The 22,010-nt window shown below is 45.0% G+C and overlaps 2 protein-coding genes across 2 annotated transcripts in view; one reads left to right on the top strand and one right to left on the bottom strand.

The window, feature by feature from the left end:
- Positions 1-6,592, top strand: part of DNAJC3 (DnaJ heat shock protein family (Hsp40) member C3) — a 67,723-nt gene extending 61,131 nt beyond the window's left edge. Inside the window, exons 11-12 of the mRNA XM_004714050.3 lie at positions 2,045-2,193; positions 6,372-6,592. Coding sequence (XP_004714107.1) covers positions 2,045-2,193; positions 6,372-6,529 — 307 coding nt within the window. The 3' untranslated portion in view covers positions 6,530-6,592. The remainder of the gene's footprint in view (positions 1-2,044; positions 2,194-6,371) is intronic.
- A 7,141-nt stretch (positions 6,593-13,733) lies between these two features.
- The window catches only part of UGGT2 (UDP-glucose glycoprotein glucosyltransferase 2), a 264,346-nt gene continuing 256,069 nt past the window's right edge, over positions 13,734-22,010 (bottom strand). The window contains exon 40 of the mRNA XM_045289053.1: positions 13,734-14,279. Within this exon, the coding sequence (XP_045144988.1) occupies positions 14,257-14,279 (23 nt within the window). The 3' untranslated portion in view covers positions 13,734-14,256. The remainder of the gene's footprint in view (positions 14,280-22,010) is intronic.

Genomic DNA, 22,010 nt, shown 5'->3' with positions numbered 1-22,010 from the left:
TTACTCCCTTCTTGATGCATGTACCCTTTATCTTTGTAATGCTGCTGTCACACAGGTGAACTCCTAACAGCCTTGCACATCGTGGCGGTATTTAGAATCTTGTACTGTCAAATTTCTTTGATACAGGCCAGTAGTAACACAATCATGGAATTATTAAGAGAGTTGACAGGGCAGCGTGAACAGATTAAGGTCTTGATTTTTAAGAGGTAGATGTGGTAGAGGGTGAGAGAGGTTGGGGAAGAGAGAATAAACAACTTTCTTTAGGCTTAAAAATAAAGTAACAATTTCAGAATACACTTTTACGAATTGGGAGATGTCTATAAGGGTAAGTCAAACAGTATTATTCCAAACTCTCATAAAACAAAATCGAGATTTCAAGTTCTTTTTCTCCAGGTCGCCTCCATCTAGGTCCACACACCTGAAGGTGGTGTTTCCATTTCTTAACCCCTAACTGAAGAAGTCTGGGCTCCTCAGCTGACACCTCCAAAGGGCCGTTTGGGCATCCTCAGGGAATTCAAATTGTCTTTGAGTTTGGGGACCAAAAAGAAGTCCGAAGGGGCAAGGTCAAAGCTGTAGGGTAAGGCTTCCCTACAAGGAAATGATTGTAGGACAGGCCTTGCTTCCCTTGAAAAATGAGCAGTGCAATGTCGAGAAAGCCAGAAACCCTCCTCAGTACAACCTTTCCCGATCCTTTCCTCACCAGTGCAGATTATTATTATTACCTTACAACTTCTTCCTCGTAAGCCTCCGTAATGGTGCTGTGTCCTCCGGGAGAACCCATCACGATCACTCGTAGGCATCTCAGAAGCACTCGCCGTGCCCTGCTGCGCTGGCCTCTGTACCGTCAGCGGAAATAGCCCGCAGGTCCTCTTGATTGGACCTTGCTTTCTACATCTTGTTGGTAAATCCAAGACCGACATTGTTGTGGACTTCATTCAGAGTTTCTTCGTTTATCAAAGTTGATGGTCACCCTTTTCTTGGTTGTGATTCAGTCTACAAAATCATGATCAGCTTTTATATTGCTTAAAAGGCTGAAGAAAGGTCACCTCTTTGAGCTAGCTGGTTTGTACACGAAGCCTCTAGCGCTCATGGAGCAGAAAGCTTGCTGAGACCACGGTGTGAACTTGAACTTGAACATGCTTCATCGTGAGGTCTCAGCTGCAGTAGCTGGCGCATCAAAGGCCACTGCAGCCCTCTCCGCCAGCCTCGGGGCTTCCGCCACAGGTTCTTCGTCAAGGCGGATGGTCTTCCTGGTCTGGGCTGTTCTCTGAGGGTTTTGAAACTGCCCTTAAACATTCGCTCCATCTAAAAATGCTTTTTGTGGGGCAGGATTCCCATAAATTGGTTGCAAAACTTCAGTGATGTGGGAAGAGGTCTGCCTGGGTTTTGTTATAATTTGCAGGCACTCCAGTGAGATCAGGACGAGTGTGTCATGTAGAGAGCTTGTCTCTGATGGCAGAGATACGCTAGACACGTGTTGTTTGCAGGAAGCTCATGCATGTATGAACTGGACCACCAGCAGTAGCAGTACTTTTTGACTCACCTTTGAATGATTTACTCAGCATACATCGTCAGTTTTTTGACCAAAATGTGAACTTTGCCTTTTTAATGCTAAGTAAGCTAATCCAAAAACAAAATATAAAGTTGAGGCAGAGAAAATGGTTTTTAATGCGAATCTAATCACGATAGCTCAGAAATTCAGAATGTCGAAACACTGACCTATGTGACTTTCTTTTTTTAATCTAAAGGGCAAATTGTAAAGATCAGGAGCACTCACTAATTTATTCCTAAATTATCATCTTAGTGAATAAGTACTTGAGGCAGCTTGACCAGTTTTAATAATCATCTGGAACTATATGAGGGGATGTCAAATGTTTGTGGACAAATGGAATTAAAAGATAATGGAAATGTTTAGAAACTTTCTAGAACCTCTCCTGTTTGTCGAATCCTGTATGTTTGTTGGGTCTTGACTGGCTCCTATACAGGTTAGGGCAGTTAGTTGGAATTTTCTTAACTTGATGATTAAATATTTTATCACCTTCAGAAATGCCAAAAAGCAAGAAATTATCAAAGCATACAGAAAATTAGCAATGCAGTGGCATCCAGATAACTTTCAAAATGAAGAAGAAAAGAAAAAAGCAGAGAAAAAGTTCATCGACATAGCAGCTGCAAAAGAAGTCCTCTCGGATCCAGGTGCGATTACCCTTGTTCCCTGTCTCTTGCAGAAGCCGAGTCGATGCTTGGTGGGTTAGTGGATTCTATTGCTTTGACCCAGTTGGAATCAGTTGGAGTGAGGTGTGGAAAGCGTGGTGGGCTGACTCAGGGGGTCTGTGTGGGCAGCAAAGGTTTGTTGCAGGAACTGCTGACTGAAAGTGGGCCTTGGAGTTTGTTTTATGCCCTACTCCCCCCATTAGGCACTGGGATCCCTGTATGTGTCACACAGTGGAAAGGCATGAATGTGAATATTCTTTGTACTGAGACAAGTTAGCAGAACTTTTTTCTGTCTGTGACATGAAGGGGACAATGCAGAGAGGCAGCTCTCTCATGTTCTTTCCGACCTCAGGGGTGGATGACGTGTTGGCTTCCGTACACTTCAGGCATTTGATTAAGAAACCGGGGCGTGAGGCTGTAATGTCCAGCAGTGGGAGAAGCGCAGCAGCCGGGCCTGCTGCCTCTCATGAGGGTGTTCACAGGGCTCCTCCCTAAGTTAAATGACCACTAGACCTACTGGGTGTAATATATGGGGGACAGGGTTGGACGCACAGGGGGGTTTAAAAAGTTTGTGGAAAAATGGAAGGGAAAGAATGTGACCTTTTTGAAGCCCCCGCCTGTTTTTCTGTCCTATTCTCACATGGCATGGAAAATAAGGGAGACATCCCTCCAGAATAAGGAACCCTGGTGGCCCCTTGAGTTAAGCACTAGGCTCCTAATGGGAAGGTCTGGTAGCTTTGGGGGAGACCCTGTGGAGTCTCCTTTGTCCTGCAGCGTCACCCTGAGTTGGAATTGGTGGCTCAATGACTGTGAGTCTTAGATAGTAGGTAGAGAATTTAGGAATACTGAGCAGTGCTTAGAATTTCCAGAGAGAATTTATTTTTAAGTAACTGTTGTTGTTTTTTTCATGGCCAGTCTTGATAGTTGGACCAGAAGCTAGGATTTTAGACAAATTCAAAACAGAAGTAAATTAGTTTTTAGCAAAAGATTTGTTAAATCTCTTTTGAGCATCTATGGAATTGAAGTTAAGTGATTGTTAGCTCTCATTTATAGTCCAGTAATGTCCCTCACTGCTCACGTACAGGAGGGCGTATCCCTGCTCACGTACAGGAGGGCGTATCCCTGCTCATGTACTGCTCACGTACAGGAGGGCGTATCCGGCTTCTTTCAGCAGATACTCAGGTGTCAGGAACTCCCCTCAGGTGCTCTTAGTCGCTGCTCTGCAGAAGCTCTGTGCCCAGTGTGGTGCAGTCATGGGGCAGCTGCTCCCGATGGGCAGCCCAGGGCTGGAGGCTGCAGTTGGACGGTCGAGCTGGTGTGAAGCTACAGTCAGAGCAGTTAAAGTGCAAGGTGGGAGTTACACATTCAAAAGCTCTAGGTTGTTGTGGGGATCCCTGATGATGGTGGGCTGCTAACTACAAGGTCAGCAGTTTGAAACCACCGGCTACTCTGTGGGAGGATGAGGCTTTCTCCTATCAAGAGTTACAATCTTAGAAATCCGCAGGGGCAGTTCTACCCCATCCTGTAGGGTTGCTGTGAGTTAGAATTGACTTGATGGCAGGGAGTTTTTGGGTGGTGGTTGTGAGCTGATGGGGTGACCGAGTTAGGTGGCAGTATGAGGAACTAGAAAGGGGCAGAGCTGGGGGAGATCTTGAGTCAGTTTGGACATGTAGTTTGAATTACCAGTGAGTTACAGGGAGTTCTGTAACCACGAGTTACCACGAAACTCATTTTTGTGTGTGCGTGGAACAGCTTGCTGTTAGTTAATATGCACTACATAGTGTTGCCGCTTGTAATTCGCTGAGGTCATCATTTTCAGTCCAGATGTTCACTCACAGGTGATGGGGACAAAGATCAGATGTAAAATAAAAGGCAGTGATAATGAAAACTAGAGAGGTATTTCGTGGGTGTCCGAGCTGACTTACAATTGAGTTGTCAGAATAGAACTGCCCAGATGTTGTCAAGTACAGTGAACTCTCGTTTATCGCGGTTAATCGGTTCTAGACCCTACCGTGATTTTACCTGATTCTAACCTACAGCATTAGGCTGCCTCCGTCCGCGGACGCTAGAAAACACGAGATCCCTGGGTTGGAGACAAAGGAGCTTGTCACTTACATTGCGAGCAATGGGAGCGCGTGACACTTTTCTGAGCCTTGTGGATTCCCAAGCACATTCGGTGTCTGGGTGACGTATCTGAAAGTCAGGAGAAGGTGCTACCACTTAATGTAGCACAGCTTGGTACATGACAAGCGAGCTTGAATTGGTGCCCAGGCCTCTCTGTAACATACTCTTATGTGCTTTGATTTCACATGCAAAATTACTTATAGAAACCTGTAGGGGCAGTTCTAGTCTGCTCTGCAGGGTCACTGTGGGTCAGAACTGACTCGATGGCAGCGGGCTCATTAATTTTATTATGTCAGGGTTTGCAACATTAACATTCTCTTTGGTCTGTAATTCCTAGTTGTTTGGTTAGATTAATAAAAACCCCAACCTCCTCTACCAATTTATTTATTCAGCAACAACAACACACACAAAAAATATTGTCACTCTTGCCTCTTTAAAGAAAAATCAGATGTTTTATTTTCTGAAGTGAGAGACTAACCCTTGCATTGCCGTTTTATTCTAAGATTTGCACTCCAAGAAGACTGTTGTCAGGGCTCATAGGCAGGTGGTCAGATCTCAGTCTTTATTTTCCAGCTTAGCATTTTCAAGGTTGCTTAACACTGCAGTTTGTTGTGGTGGATACTCGGTATGTGCTGCTTTTGGAAATTTGCCCCTCTGTGTTCTGCAGTCTTGGAACACACAGGGGCAGTGAGTTCTACCTTGCCTTATGGGGTTGCTGTGAGTCACAACTCAATGGCAGCGAGGTTTATATTTTTAAAAATTACATGACTCAGTGAAACAAGACATTGAATTGAAGCAACACCCTTCCTTGCACTTTCGCAGTTCTGTGCGTAGGACGGGGTGTTGCCTGGCCACCTGCCATCACCCGCCTGCCTGCTCAGCCCTCCACCTGGCTGAGCACACCTCTCAGGGCTGCCAAGGGACCACCGTGCCCAAAGTGAGCCCGTTTCCGTTCTGCGTATTTCCCTTTGCTCTCTCTAGTCATGGCGACGCCTACTTGCGGAGCAGAACCTAGGTCTAGGTTGATAATTGTCCAACACTGGAAACCACTGTTTACATATTTTTTTCCTCCCCAGGGTTGCTGTTGAAGTCGTATGGGACTTTTTTCATTTGTCATGTGTACTGTCGCCTTTGGCAATGTCACCTTATCCCTGCTGCTTTGGGATTTCATGGCGATGTGTCTTTTGCGCTCACTCACTTTGCAGGCCTGAGCCGCACCGTGGTCCTGATGGACTTGCTTCCAGCTTCTCCGCTGCCTCTCCTGGAGCCCTTTACGGGTCAGCAGTGGCCCCGGGACGGACTGCTGCTTTCTGCGCAGTGTTTGCTGCCTTACTGTCTTTGGGTTGTTTTCTGGGAGTTTTCTATAACTCTTATCTTTTTAACCCCCAACTATCATTTTTAATTACCGAGGTTTCTTTTATAGCTCCTTTTCTTATTTTAGGGAAGGAATACATCTTTTTATATACCCTTTCTGAGATTGCTAGCATTGTCCCCCTCTCCCCACACTGTCTGCATCCAGCTACCCGCAGCCCTGCCGTGCTAGCTCAACTCGGCATGTGGCAATCCTGCTGATATCCTGGGTGTAAGTCATGTGCACCCAGGGGGTCAGGCAGCTTAGGGGTCTAGTTCCCTTTAGATCTGATCAGATTTAAGGGTGAGGAACTAGAGAGCTATTGGGTGCCAGGTGGGTTGTTGAGGCAGTTGCCTGATAGACTTGAGGTTGGGGGTTCGAGGTGACATGGCTCCACTGGGAGAGCGTCACTGCTGGAGGGCTCTTGCTCTAGCCTGGATTCCCCACCCCCACCCCCCAAGATTTTGCTGGGGTAGCATTTCCTGAGTTGAGGCCATGTCGTCAGTAGTGACTGTGTGTGATGAGTCACGGTGGTGGTCTAGTGGTGCCCTCCTGGGTGGGAGTGGGGAAGGCTCAATTCAAGCACCAGGTACAACCGGCTTGATAACTGAGAAGCCAGCAGCTCCTCAAAAACACTGGTATGCACTTTAACCAACACCTGCGTTTGTACTTGCTTTCTTCCCAGAAATGAGGAAAAAGTTTGATGACGGAGAAGACCCCCTGGATGCAGAGAGTCAGCAAGGAGGTGGCGGCAACCCCTTCCACAGAAGCTGGAACTCATGGCAAGGGTTTAATCCCTTCAGCTCCGGTGGACCCTTTAGATTTAAATTCCACTTCAATTAAACCAGCGCTTTTTCTGCTCTTCATTAAAAAAAATTTTTTTTAAGATTAAAAACAAAGAAGCAATTTTCCAAGATCCTAATGAAAAAAAAAATTCAAATCTTTGTTGTCCATAGCCAGAGTTAAAATCTGTTCTTCTCCAGTTTGGACTTATGGTTGGTGGGTTGTGTGCACAGGGAGACCGGGAGTGGCTTTGTTTAGGACAGTGGTTCTCAACCTTCCCAATGCCGCCACCCTTTCATACAGTTCCTCATGTGGTGGTGACCCCCAACCACAAATTTTTGTTGCTACTTAACTGTAATTTTGCTACTGTTATGAATTGGGCGACCCCTGTGAAATTGGGCGTCACCTGACCCACAGGTTGAGAACCGCTGGTTTAGGCCAAGGCAGCCTGCATTGCACACCTGGATGACTATCTGAAGCAGTGGTGTGAGGAGACACCTGTGGGAGTGCTCGCGCATTTACGTCTCTCTGCGTCAGAGCGGGCACGCTGCAGGATGTCAGTGCCTCCCCGGTAACAGAGCTGCGGTCTTCTGAGAACGGGGCGTTTCAGTCTTCGTCACGGGAACAGCTTGAGCTGATTGCCCTTAAAGACAACGCTGTTTAGGTCAGTCCAGCCATTTACAGATGTCTGTCACGTCACCGAGTCTCTGTTAACCTGCATGCGTTTACACGGTTTACTGGGGTCAACATGGTTGTCGTTAAAAAAGGGGGGAGAGTCCTGTTATCAAATGGTAGTTTTAATATATTTTGTTTGTCCCCCCCTTTTGGCCATTAGCTGCAGGAGAATGCTGAGAACCACTGTGGTAGAATTGAGTTGTAAGAACCTAAGGGCTCTTTTGTAGTAAACACAAATCGTGAACTGAGAGATAAGTAACGTGTAAAAAGGGTAGCAGTGGTATTTAAAACACTATTGTTGATGTGCAGGTTGAAATGCTTTCTAAATAACAGAAGTCATTCTATAGGATTTACTACAGGACTGCGCTCAGTCCCATAAATCAACCGAGAAGGCCACGTTTCCCATCTTTTGGGGAGGCCAATTCTCCCACCTCCGAGCCCCATTCTGTGGGGCTGCAGCAACTCCCACCTGCCGGGGCTGTGTTTGCTGGCGGATGTTCAGCAGTAGCTACGCTCCTGCAGCCGCACCACCGATGGTGGCTCTCTTGTCCTCTGCCTGCTGCGACCCTGGTCATCACTCACTGTCTCCCCATTAGCTTTTCACTTATTAAGGTGGCAGACTTTTCAAATTAACTGCTGGATAATTCTATTCCCTGGAAAACGAGTGCCACTTTAATCCAGAACCCTGAGCCCTACAGAACGATGTGGCTGTACTTGACATCTGTTACTCCGTTGAAGACCCATTACTGTGGGAAGGTTTTATATTGGCCTTGCAGCATGGTGAACCACTGCACTAGCAGAGGGTCTAGTCATGTTTGCCATGCTCATGGTGGCAGCACAGTGAAGCCCAGATGCTTTCCTGCTGTGCTCGCCCTGCAGTTGTTTTTTTCCAAAACTGGAAGAAGTCACCTCGCTGAGTGAAGCACTCACGTGTTACCTTTGAAAACTAGGGAACAGCGTGCAGCGTTCAGGCGGTGCTTATGGCCAGAATCCAAGCCACGGTGGAAATAATTTTCAAGCAAAATTCATTTTTATGTTTTTGAATCTTCGTGAACTCATTCTTTCTCGAGTTCCCTTGAAATGTGTCCAGTGACCTCAAAACCAGTGCTGGCTTCTTTCAAAAAAGTCAGACTGTCACCGAGTCCGAACCCTGACCACCCTTCCATTCAGAGGAGGGCATGGAGAGCTGCCCACGGCCAAGGAGCCCAGAGATGGTTCGTGCTGGCTGAAGGCAGCCGCGGGCGAGGCTGGATGCAGCTGAAGAGGGGCGAGCGCCGTGGGCGTCTGTAACCAAGCTCCCTGTCAACACGCGGCCCTGAGGGTGGTTTTCCTTTTCTCTATCTCCCTTTTAACCACCGTGATTACTGTTCTGAACGTCTGATCGTGGATGATTATTGACTTAGCCATCTTAACTGAAATGCGAGTGTGTTGCTTGACTGTTTATACAACGAAGAGAGAAGTGAAGCTATGGTGCCAAGTGTCCGTTGTGCAATTTCCGGAGTCCGTTTTTTGCTGATTAATGTAGAAGACGACAAACTTCAGGTGCCAGGTCACCTCTGTGACTCTTGGATGACCCTGTTTGTCCCAGAGGGGTGGCTACCCTAGCCTGGGTGTCGGCACGGGCCTCGTGGAGTGCTCCCTGAGGGCAGCATCCCTGGCTGTACCCGTGCCTGTCCCCACAGCGGAAGCATTCCCCACAGCAGGCTCCACGTGGAAACGTCCCAAGGAAGGAGACGAAATTTAATTCCTTCCCAAGTTTTGAAAGATTTTCTTGTCACAAAAGAAACCATGAAGTTACGTACTTTACCAAAAATAAGTAGAAACGTTTCAATAGTTTACTTGTATAAATTGGATGCAACTTAATAGTGATTTTAATATCTTTCTCTTTAGTCAGTATTAAAAAACATTTTAATATCAGTATAAAAACAAATTTCCTTGACTCTGGTGATGGAATTTAATAACTACCCATCCTTTTTCTAAAAGAAAAATGCTATCAATAACCGAGTAGTTACTTCAACAGAATCACAATTTGATATTGACATCATTTTGCCTTCACGGGAGGAATTTCTTTAAAAGCATGAAATTAGTCAAAGGTTATAGTAGACAATTATTTACCAGGAAGGAAGGAAGATGCAAAAGGTGCTTGAGTTACAAATGGCTCATCAGTCAGGTTTGTGAGAGTGCAGCCTGTACATGGTTTGTACACGTACTGGTACACGCTTTGTACATGGTTTGTACACGTACTGGTACACGGCTTTGTACATGGTTTGTACACGTACTGGTACACGGCTTTGTACATGGTTTGTACACGTACTGGTACACACTTTGTACATGGTTTGTACACGTACCGGTACACGGCTTTGTACATGGTTTGTACACGTACTGGTACACGGTTGGGCTTGAACATACCTCAGGGAGTCCATGTTAGGGGGGGTCACCTGGAGAGATGCAGGCAACTTTGTTGGATGTTGTTTACTTTTCCACATTTATAAGGTAGGAGTGACAATGCTAATTTGTCACCAGCTAGTATCCTCATTCAAATCAGATCATTCCTTTTTTGTTAATGGCAGAGTCTATTCTGTAACGTTAAATGATGTTCCTAGATGGGGTAATTTTTTTCCCCACACAGATCTCATTTGCTGAATGATTTAAGAGTAAAATTAGCCACCACGTGGCTTTGTGTATAGCGACAGGTTTGTTGCACTTACCTGTGGTTGAACCTCTTACCTGCAGTGGGAAGCAGAGATCTAGAGAAAATTTGAAAATATTTGACAAGTTAGAATATTACTCCTATAAAGCTAGAGTTTGTTTTGAATGAGACAAGCATAAATAAACAATCCATCTGATGTGTGTTTTAATAAAAAAAACCCTAAAATTTGAAAATTGAAATGGGTCTTACACATGTCTACAAATATGGGTACTATTTTTATGCCCGTGTATTTTCACATTTAATAAAAATATTTATGGTCATATCAGTACTTTTTTCCCTTTGATTAATTTCTAATGCTTAAATACAAGAAATGTTAAGAAAGCCCATTTTCCATCTAGGGAGAAGTCTACTTTCTAACTTGGCTCCACACAGTATCAGTACATGGGGGACAAAAGGCTACCTTGTGTACATAGCTTGACAGGGAAGGTCAGAGCACAGAAGGCAGACTGGGACCTCTGAATTCCCAATAGGTGGGACCTCAGAGGAGGGCAATCGGAATGACTCTGGGTCAACTTAAAGGCAGTGGTTTGGGTTTAAGGTGCAAAGGACAAGAGGGGGCAACTGCCAAAGATTTGCATCAAACTTCTAAAAACAAAGAAAAGTAGCTGTTTCTCAAACATATGCTTTCTATTTCCAAAGATTAATGGAGAGCTACAACACATAAGCTTTCAGAAAGCTTCATGGCTTAGTTGCCTACTAATGGCATAAACATACCAAGAGTGTCAGGCTATGCAGGGCAGAAGTTTACTCACAGTTCAGGAGGCTAGAAGTCTGAACACACAGGGTGGCTCTAGAACAGTGGTTCTCAACCTTCCCGATGACCATCCAGCCAAGCCATTAGCCACAGCCCACGAATCAGTATACAGTCTCACATCTGGCCATTTTTCCTTATATGCAAACTGAACGGCCAGGTGCACCGCTCGAAGTTCTGCACATTGGGAAGATTTCCCTTCACCACTGTCCTTTAGGGAAATCCCAGAAAGGGGCTGTAGTGCTGCTGCTGTCCACTTACGAGTGGCACCTGCATGTCATGCAGAGCCATCTGTAAACCAAGCATGACTTTTTTGGTCTTCAGTTAAAGTATGGTAAGGAACTCCCCAGGTGGCCATAGGTGCAGACTGGGAGAAAGCAGATAATGTGACAGGAGTGGAGACTGTGGGCATTTGGGCCACTTCTTCATGCAGCTTACTTGTACCTTCAGGTCCTGCTTTGGCCCGATCTCGCATATACCACTTCCATTTAACAATGGAGTGTTGCTGCGCACCTCCAACTTTATGACTGTGGGTCAGACAATACCCAGTTCATGATAGGTAGTTCAGGCCTCATGGTGACTTGGTGGCCCATGGTGACTTGGTAGCCCATGGTGAGGCATTCAGTCTCCACCAAGGCCCAGAAGCAGGCCAAGAGCTGTTTTTTCAAAGGGGGAGTAGTTGTCTGCAGAGGATGGCAAGACTTTACTCCAAAATCCCAATGGTCTACGCTGTGATTCACCAATAGGGGTCTGCCAAAGACTCCACACTGCATCTTTATCTACAACTGACACCTCTAGCACCATTGGGTCAGCTGGATCATATGGTCCCAGTGGCAAAGCAGCTTGCACGGCAGCCTGAACCTACTGAAGAGCCTTTTCTTGTTCTGGGCCCCCCTCAAAATTGGAGGCCTTCCGTGTCACTTAATAGGTCACAGTAGCACACCCAAGTGAAGCTTCATAATTCTCAGTTCTTAAGCCCTTACTGAAATTGCCTCTAAGGTTCATAATTCTGCTACAGTCTTTTTTAAGGCCGTCTAGGATGTTACTATCAAATAAACCAGAATTCCTTTAGCCTTTATAAATTACCCAGTCCCCAAACCACTTGTACATTTTAAGTACTTGGCACTAAAATCTGTCTCAGGTAACTAACTACTGCTGCTTAAAAAAAAATTGCCACAAGTGTGTGCCTTTAAAGAACAGAAATTTGCTTACAGTTCAGAAGGCTGTAAATCCGAATTCTGGGCAGGTCTCTAAAGGTAGGTCCTTCATCGATTTCAGCATCAGGTGCTCCTGACAACCCTTGGAGTTCTTGAGTGTGTCGATGCATCTTCCATGTGTGTCTGTGTTTATTTGTTCTCTTTATACCTCACAAGTAATTAGGTTTAGGACTCATTCTATCTGGTATAATTTCAATAACAGCAAAGGAAAAGCCCGGTTTCCAAACAGGATCACATCCACAGGTATGGGAGCTAGGACTTTAATACATATTTTGGGAGGCTATAATTCATAATACTCAAAGCTTCCAAGCTTTTAAATTATTTACATTTTATCTTTGTAATACAACACTAGTCAGCCTTTGTCTGTGTAATAGGTGTGGCAGCTGCTAGGAGAAAAGAGGAGGGTGTTTGGTATGTTCGATTCTTACTCAGATCCTGAGGAGTTATAACTCTGCAAGCATTAATTTCTTCTCCCTTGCTACCTACTGCCCCATGCCCAAATCAGTGCTTAGTGATCACTAAAAATCCAGGTAATTTCCATATTAAGGTTTACAGTTCCTGCAAAGCCCCTAAACTTTGTACCTTTTATTTACTGACCAAATCCTTGTTTGGGAATACTTAATACATAAAAGCACGATATGTAGATTGACATGGCATTGCCTCATATTTCTAGGATTCAGTCTTTAACCAGGAAGCAATTCTTGAGTTAGAATCTTGTTTTGAATACATTTTTAACCTTCACGCAGGTCTGTTTTTCTTGATCTAAGTAGGCAGAGATCAGACTACTGGGTTCAAACTATCAATATCCATCACTTCTACATTGCTAGGGACCTCATGACAATGCTAGTCCCACCACGCCAGGCCACACCTGTCCACTACGTTTGATCATAAACAGACGGGTTTTGTCTACAGTAACAAGGTGAGTAAGCAGGGGAGGGGCAGGTTTTGTGATCTCTTACTAGGAATCAATACAGCTGCTGGGGCCAGAGTTGTTACTTTCTACATTATCGGTTGTGGAGCCTTGGTGGCCCAGTGTTGGGTTGCTAACTGCAACTGCCAGGGAGAAAGACGAGATCAGGCTTTCTCCTCCCACGAAGACGCCCAGTCTCGGAGACCCACAAGGGCAGTTCTGCTCAGTCCCTCAAGGCTGCTGAGCCAGCGCTGGCTCCGTGGCACTGAGCTACATACGCTGCGCTGTTACACGGCATGAGAGTGGTTCTCCAGGTGCACCGTGTGGAGACTGCGGACACTTAGGATGAAACCGCTCTTTCGAGGTCGTGAGCTCCGTGCCACCACGGAGGTTCGCAGCATGTTGTTGGGGAGGAGGAAGCCAGTCCACTGGCTGTGCACCAAACGCTATTAAATTTCCCCCTAAAACTTCATGTGCCACATAATCATCTGGAGAGCTTTAAATCATGCTAACTTCCCAAACTCACCTCAGAGCTGCTGAATCCGATCTTTAGGGGATGAAGTCCAAATGGCACTGTTTTTCTTCTCTTCCAAATACTGTATGATTCTAGACTACTTTGCTCTGAATATGTATCATTGTTATTACAAGAGCCCTGCTGTACAGTGATGTATGCATTGAGCTGCCGTTTGCACAGATCAAACGGTCTGCTCCTGTAGAGGCTTAGTCTTGGAAACTCAGAGGCAGCCCTACCCTGACCTACAGGGCTGCTATGAGTTGGAATTGACTCAGTGGCAGTGGTTTTATTAACCTATTCTTTACAGTCTCTATAACATAGCCAGTAGTAATCAAAGCTGTGTGTGCCTGTAAAGAATGTATACATACCACGAGTTCCCATGAATTTTATGGAAAACAACTTGGCAATCTAAAAATAATAGAAATGAATTATAGGGTTGAAACATCATATGGTTTAACTAAAATAAATGATCACAGTGCAACACTACTTCTAATTTAAGGCAATCGTTATCGTACAAATAGGTTTAATTTTTTTGTTTTTGTATTAAACATAGATAAACATGAATCCGTTTTTATCCCAGAAGGAAAACAGAAAATAGGCTTCTCGCATTTTAAATGCATTTTTAAAAAACAGAGATACAGATGCACATAGAACTGGAGCACACAAAGATGCCGATGGTTTGCTACACTTACATGAGACCCAGTCAGGCAGATCTAATTTCTACTGCCTATCTAACCCAATGTCAAAAGTGTAACTGGCAGAAAGAAGCCCCATGCTTTCAGATATCAGGAAAAATGAACAGCTTACTTTTAAATAATCAATTGAACATATTTGAATGTAGCGAAAACTTACTCAACACATTAAGTACATTTGTTTTAAAAAACAGTTTTTTTTTAACAATGAATCTATTACGGATCTCCAGGGCATTCCCCAGTAGTCTTGGCAGTAGTTCCTCACGTTCCCAGCAGGTGGCAGACTTCTCACAGATTCTCATCTCCTGCATACCGGTGCTAGAGTTCATCATGTGTCAAAACTGTAAGGCAGGAAAGTGCTTTAGTTCATGAAATTCTAAATATAAAATAGAAAGCACGGTGCTGACTGAGGATACTCCTCTTGGCTAGTGCCCGCTTCCTTCCTCATGCACCCTGGGAACAGCTCTTTGCATACGGTAGTGGGATCTTCAACTGGATCACAACTACTTGTGCTTTAGCCCGCCTTTTAGTCAAATGAAAACCAGGTATCATCCACCATGGTCATGACCCTAATTCTACCTTACAAATCTTGCTAGTTCAGGGTATCTACATTGCTACAGACAAGAGCTCACAACACAGGGAATCCAGGACAGATAAACCCTTCAGGACCAATAATGAGAGTAGCGATACCAGGAGGGGAAGGGGAAGGTTGTGGATAGGAAAGAGGGAACCGATCACAATAATCGACATATAACTGGATGGACAACACAAAAGTGGATGAAGGGAGACAGCAGTTGGTCTAAGACATGAAAAAAAAAAAGATAAATTATCAAGGGATCATGAGGGAGGGAGGGGGAGCAGGGGAAAATGAGCTGATAGCAAGGGCTCAAGTAGAAAGAAAATGTTTTGAAAAGGATGATGGCAACATACCGTATATACTCGTGTATAAACCGAGTTTTTCAGTACCTTTTTAATTCAGTTTTTGTGGTAAAATTAGGTGCCTTGGCTGATATTCGGGTTGGCTTATACTGGAGTATATACAGTATGTACAAATGTGCTTGCCACAACGGATGCATGAATGGACTGTGAAAAGAGCTGTAAGAGCCCCCAATGAAATGATTAAAAAAAAACCAAGTATCACAAATATTTTGGTGCTATTAATAAGTGTAAGAAAACACATGAGATTGGGAAAAAGCACAACATTAAGTGCAATGAATATGTAACTGAAATGTGCAAAGGTGAAAAAGAATGTGTGAAGATTGCAAAGCAAACTCAACTAATAAAATACAGAGACCCTAATAAGAGAGTAAACAAAGAAAAGCCGCAGCGGGAATCTTAATTCCCAAACAGGAGAAATAGTACAAGTGACCTTCTGCGATTACACAAAAAATTACACTACAATTCATGCCCAACTAAGGAAACACTTAGCAGCTTTGGAAATGAAATATAAATAAAACAATCTAAATCTTAGGCCACCACATGGAAGAAGTACACCAGCCGGTGTGATCATGAGGTGTCGATGGGATCAGTTATCAGGCATCGAAGACCCAGAACAAAATCCTACCCAAGGTGCATGGGGGGCGGGGCATGGAGTGGAGACCCAATGCCCATCTGTAGACAATTGGATATCCCCTCACAGAGGGGTCACAGGGAAGAGATCAGGGTGCAGTATAGCACTGATGAAGCACACAACTTACCTCTAGTTCTTTGGTGCTTCCTTCCCCCCACTATCATGACCTCAATTCTACCTTACAAATCGGATTAGACCAGAGCATGCACACTGCTACAGATACGAGCCCGCAATGCAGGGAATCCAGGATAGATAAACTCCCCAGGGCCAACAAGGAGAGTAGAGATACCAAGAGGGTTGGGAGAGGTGGGGGGTGGGGGGTGGGTGTAAAAGGAGGAACTAATCAAAGATCAACTAGAGCCCCCTCCCAGGGGGACGAACAATGGAAAGGTAGTGAGGGGCGACAGAGGGTGATGTAAGATACAAAAATAATAATTCAGAGGGCGGGTGGTGTAGGGAGGGGAAGAAATGGGGAACTGATATCAGGGGCTCAAGTGGGAAGAGGATGCTTTGAAAATGATGATGGCGGCATATGTGCAAATGTGCTTGACACACTGGACGAATGTATGGATTGTGATAAGAGATGTAAGAGCCCCCAATAAAAGTATTTAATAAAACAAAAAGTCTTAGGCCAAACGCTAATGATCAAATCCAAAGTACAGAATATATAAAAAAATAACAATATTGATCAAAATCAGAACATGAGAAGAACCTCCTCAGCTTTATCAGTAACAGCACTGACGTCTGGTCCCACATCACAGCTGCCTATTTGTAAGTGTCCCACTTCACTTGCTTCTTTTTTTAAATTTAATTTAATTTTTAAATCATTTTCTTGGGGGCTCTTGCAACTCATATATCCATCCATCCATCCATCCATCCATCCATCCATCCATCCATCCATCCATCCCTCCATCCATCCATCCATTGTGTCAAGCACGTTTGTACATATGTTGCCATCATCATTTTCGAAACATTTTCCTTCTACCTGAGCCCTTGGTATCAGCTCATTTCCCCCCTTCCCCCCTCCCTCCTTCATGAACCACTGATAACTTATTAAAAGAAAATTTTTTTCATGTGTTACACCGACTGCGGTCTCCCTTCACCCACTTTTCTGTTGTCTATCCCCCTGGGAGGTGGCTATATGTCGATCATTGTGATCAGTTCCCCCTTTCTTCCCCCCAACCCTCCCCTTCCCCTCCTGGCATCACTCCTCACATGATTGATCCTGAGGGGTTTATCCGTCCTGTATTCCCTGTGTTTCCAGCTCTTATCTGCACCCATGTACATGCTGTGGTCTAGCCAGATTTGTAAGGTAGAATTGGGATCATGATAGTGGGGGTGGGGGAGGAAGCATTCAGGAACTGGAGGAAAGTTGTATGTTTCATTGGTGCTGTACTGCTCCCTGACTGGCTCGTCTCTTCCTTGTGAGCCTTCTGGAAGGGGATGTCCAACTGTCTACAGATGGGCTTTGGGTCTCCATTCTGTGCCCACCCCCCATTCACACTGATATGATTTTTTTGTTCTGAGTCACTTTCTTCTTCTTACGGACAAATAGCAACAAGAAAAACAAACAAAACAATAAAAACGTCATTTTCAGTAAAACTGAGGGACAAAGAAAACCGATCAACATGAAGCTGGGTAAATAGTGTCAAACAAAGCAAATCTGCACAGGAAGGCACCCAAGTGCTGAGAGGAGGGACAGTCCTGTCAAGGGGTTTCAGGGTGGCTGGTGCCCAACGAGCCCCTTTAGCAGCCACCGTCTGCCCTGAGGTGGAGCAGTTTGAGTCAACCGAGCTGGAACACAGCTCCACTCCTAGGAACCAGCCAGCAGGCTACATCGTCTCCAGCTGTGCGCCCGCCCACGGGGCTCACTCTCGTCACCTTTCAGCAAAAGGTAGCTAACGGGATGACCTCAGACGTTATGAGAAGGCACCTGGGAACCGGGAGTGAAGGAAGTGGTTGTCTAACCAGAACAGGGGCTGAGAGTCAAATGTGCAGGAGACAGAGAAGAACCGTGTTCTAGAGCTTTTCTGTCCCAACAGCAGAGAAAGTCCTTCCACTGCAAGCTTAAATCCCAACCCTGGACACGTCGCTAGAAATGTCCTGCTGTTAAGTCCAGGAAACGGGTTTATTCAAAAACTCATACAAGAACAACTCCGAGGACGGGCTGACGCACAGGCTCGCTGCCCCACGAATCCTGACCTCCCCCAGCAGGCTGTCCGAGGAGCCGCGGGGCAGCTCACCCCCAGGTGGTGGTTCAAAGCCACCAGCTGCTTCCTGGGAGAAAGATGCAGCTCTCTGGTCCCACAAAGATGTCTGGCCTTGGAAACCTCAGAGGGGGTTTCTGTGAGTCTCTGTCAACTAAATGGCAGCAGACTTTTTTTGGGTTAACGTTCATACAGCTAGCGAAAATTTATCAGCAAAATATTGGCAAGTAATAAAAACTAGCTCGCGCTTAGAAATGTTAAAGAAATATTATCTTTCTTGGTGCTTCCGTCTGCTGTACTCTTAAATGTATTTAAACTACGACATTTTCCAGATTTGGGCGTCATCTGATTCCCAGATAATACACTGACTCTTCTGCCTGCTTTCCCCCCATTCAACTTCTGTTTCTCGTTGGTTGTATCATTGCATACTTTCAGACAATATAGCATGAATTTACTTTTGCTGTGCTTATCTCTCTGTCTTAGGCATGTTCTAAAGAAGCTCCAAATCCCTAGGCCAGTTAAACTACCAGAAAACCGAAAAAGAATAAAACCTAATTCTTTTTACTAAGTGGTAATCGATTTGTAACAATAGAAGAGCGAACTGTAACATCTGATGAAGATTACACAAATGGGTATTATAAACAATTTCCCTTTATGATAACTCACTCACTGCCTTTGGGTCAAGGCTGACTCACAGCAAACCTCTGGGGGCGCCCAAGACGGGAGTAGAAAGCCTTCGGAGCCGCTCAGGGTTTCAAAGTGCTGACCGTGTAGATGGCAGCCCAACTCGTAACCACGACACCACAGGGCCCCTTTCCTTTCTGACAGTGCTGTAAAGTGATTAAAACCCTAGACAACACACCACACGTGAAAAGAACCATGGTCACGACAAGTGGGTTTTACTTTCCGTACCCAAGGATGATTGTTAGGAAGACTGATTGAATATTAGGAAACTTACTACTGTATTTTGTTCTATTAGTTGACCCAAGTTAAAAACAAAACAAACTCATTTGGTCACTTCTGTTTCTGATGAAGAGGGACTTAATAAAATGTAACTAACCCGCTCCTGACAGAACACTCACTAACATAAAGAGAGGGGAAAAGGGAATTGATGTGTACTTCCTCATCATGATAACACACATATTTCCAAGTCCAAAGTTACTGCAAGGGCAGTGAATGATTGAATGTGGCTCTTCTAGCCAAAGTCTCTGACCATCCCCCCCATTGGCTTGGTAATTAGGAAGACACTCATAGGATTCACCTGTGAGTAATTACAGACAGGACTCCCCCGAGTGCCATCCTGCTGTGTATAGATGAGCCTTCTGAGAAAGAGGAGGAATCCTCTTTATTAACAGCGAGAGCCAGGAGAGGATTGAACCCCTGCAAAGTGAACCACCTGGTCCAGAGGAGAGCTACCGCATCAGATGAGCAGCAGCTGAACCAGAAGCCAGCGCAGAGAACAGAGGGATGAACTTGCCCAACCACAGGGTAAGCAGAGCTGAGTGCTTGCCTGCCGGAGGCTGGCTTTCGGGGTGGAGCGCCCCTGGGCACTTAACTCAGGAGGCTGTGTTTGCGACCCACAGAGCTTCAGCTGGTTGAGACTGATAGCAGAGTGTTAGGCCCTTCAGCCATTTATTAGCAGACATGACAGAAGTTTGTGCCACGTCCTGATAAACTCAACCCTTTGGTCAGTGGTTCTCAACCTTCCCAATGCCACGGCCCTTTCAAACAGTTCCTCATGTGGTGGTGACCCCCCAACCATGAAATGATTTTTGTTACGACTTCATCACTGTAATTTGGCTACTGTTATGAATCGGGCGACCCCTGTGAAACTGATGCCTTAGGTGTTTCTGGCATTACAACATGTTAACTTCCTTAGCAAACCCTTTAATTATGGATTTTGTCTATGAGTTCTGTGTAGCCATTGCAATGGATACTAGATCCCAGAGAACTAAAATAGAGAATATTAATTATGACAATACGGCTAGCATCTTCCTTAATGGGGCATATAAGTTTGGCTAGCTAAAGTAAGGTGACCAGACGTCCTGCTTTTGGCGGGACAATCCCGATTTGGGGGTTTTTAGAAAAGTCCAGATTTTTGGAAAGAATGCATGACAAGCTAGGGAATGGTCTATTTGGTCCATATAGACCAAATTTTTCATCAAGAACCCTCCCCGCCCCCTGGTCAATGGTGTCCCGCTTTAAATCTGGTCCCCTTAAGCTAAAGTCAAGACAAAAGAAGTCTACTATTATCATTGTTATTTGTAATGGGTTCAACTGAGCATGAAGCAATACCTAGCCATTACAAGCATGTCTTTCCCATAACCCCCCACGTTTCCCAGTGCACATCACAGGAACTTTCCGAGTGGGTTGAGTTTATGTCACCCACCGCCGCATTCAAACTTGCCCATCAGGAAGATCCATGGTGCCCTCCCGAGCCTATGATTCTCCAGAGTCCCTGAGGGTCTATCAGCGCGTGCCGTCTTGGTCTCCTGCTCTTGCTCGCTGCCGTCTCTTCCCCTGCTCTTGCGGAATTGCTTGCTCTCCCTTAGGCGATGCTACTCCCCGCTTTCTCCACACTCTCTTCGCTCGGCTAGGCCAATCTCCTGTCACTCTGCTTCTTTGCTCTCCCTTCTGGGCTAGAGAGACGCCGTGACTCGTGTTTCCCAATAAAGCCTGGTAATCGATATTCACATTCAGCTTCAGTTTCTATCAATTGGACAGTACATTAGATGTAGCAGCCAAATCCATTAGACAAGAAAAAAAAATTCGAGGCATAGGGTTAGAATGAAGTATGAAAAAATATTTTTGTTTACAGATGATATAAAAGTGTTCTTGGAAAAACTATCAGAAGAATCAATCGGAAAATTACTTCAAATGATAGTAAGAAATTAAAAAAAAATCCTTTGCTATATAAGCAACTAACACTAAGAAGATAAACCATAAGATAAAACTCCATTTATAATAGGAACAAAAGATATTTATAAAACCTAATTGAATAAAGTTTGACGATGCAAATAAAACTGGATCTGAACATGTTTGTGGATAGTAAAACAGATTTCAAGACTACATCAATTCTCCCTAAGCTAACAAAGTTAACGTAATCCTCCTTCTACCACCTGCAAAGAACACCTCACACATACATTTGGAACTAGATGAGCTCATTCGTAGGTTTGTATGAAAACAATAAGATTATCCAGAAGAACTATTTTAAAAAAAAGAGCAGCAGGGAGTGGTTGATTCCTACCAGATATCAAACCATATCATGAGCTTTCAATGATTTAAGGTGTGATTGGCACATGGAAGGACAGAGACTAATGGGGCAGAGTAAAAATTCCCAGTTAATAAACAAATAGTAGTGGCACAGGGAAAAAGCTACTGTATACAAACATTCCTGGGGTGAGGTCCAGGTAGTATGGCAGGGGCCAGACCAAATCCAGGGCTACATACGGTAGCCAACTAAAAAGGAGGGGGGGAAAGGAAAAAAATTGGGTAGCAGGGGAACAGGGCACTAACCCACCCAGGGAGAGGGTATTGTTTATATCTCTACAGAGAAAGAGGGACCAGACTTCAACCCGGTGCTCCAAGATGTGAATACAACATACCGGCATGGAGTAGGGAACCAGTGGAGAGGTCTGAGGGGCCAGCCCCAATTCCAACTACGTGGACAGCTGCCCCTTTCCCCAGAAGAATTTATTTCAGAGGACAGCACTGAAGCTGCAGCTCAGGCAGAGGGGCATGTGTGATCGGAGCACAAGGGAGAAAATGACGGGGGGAGGAAGAGAGAGTGGAGCACATCCTAGCCCATCAAGCCTTGAGGATGATATTCCTGCTCAGAGCAGCCAGTGCACAGAAAGTACAACATGGCCGGCCCCACTATGAGATATGATGTCCCTCACTGACCCATAGCCCTACAGGGGACAACACTGGAGACACAATGTGGGAATTGCGCCCGATCTGATCCCACCACACCGAGGCAAAACCCTAAGGTGGTGCAATGGAACAGCAAGGGGAACAGAGCAATGAAGTCCCCAGGGAATACAAAAAAATAGACTTGGGGGCCAGTGCTTGGCACCCCATCAGATTGAACCAGAAAACACTCCTAAAGGTCAACAAACAGTCCTTGAACTAACTACAGGCTTTTCTTTGTTGTTGTTATTGGCTTTTTGTTATTGTTGTTTTGTTTTCTTTTGTTGCTTTGTTTTGCTCTGTCTTGTTTTTGTGCATGTTATTATCTCCACAGGTCTGTCTAAATAAGATAGGCTGGATGAACAATCTGGAGGAGAAAACAATGG

This window comes from Echinops telfairi, unplaced genomic scaffold (assembly GCF_000313985.2).
Source record: "Echinops telfairi isolate 266 unplaced genomic scaffold, ASM31398v2 ScPeMD7_24;HRSCAF=84, whole genome shotgun sequence".
NCBI classification, from domain to species: Eukaryota; Metazoa; Chordata; class Mammalia; order Afrosoricida; family Tenrecidae; genus Echinops; species Echinops telfairi.
Note: the sequence above shows the minus strand (reverse complement) of the source record. Positions and strands in the feature narration are given on the sequence as shown.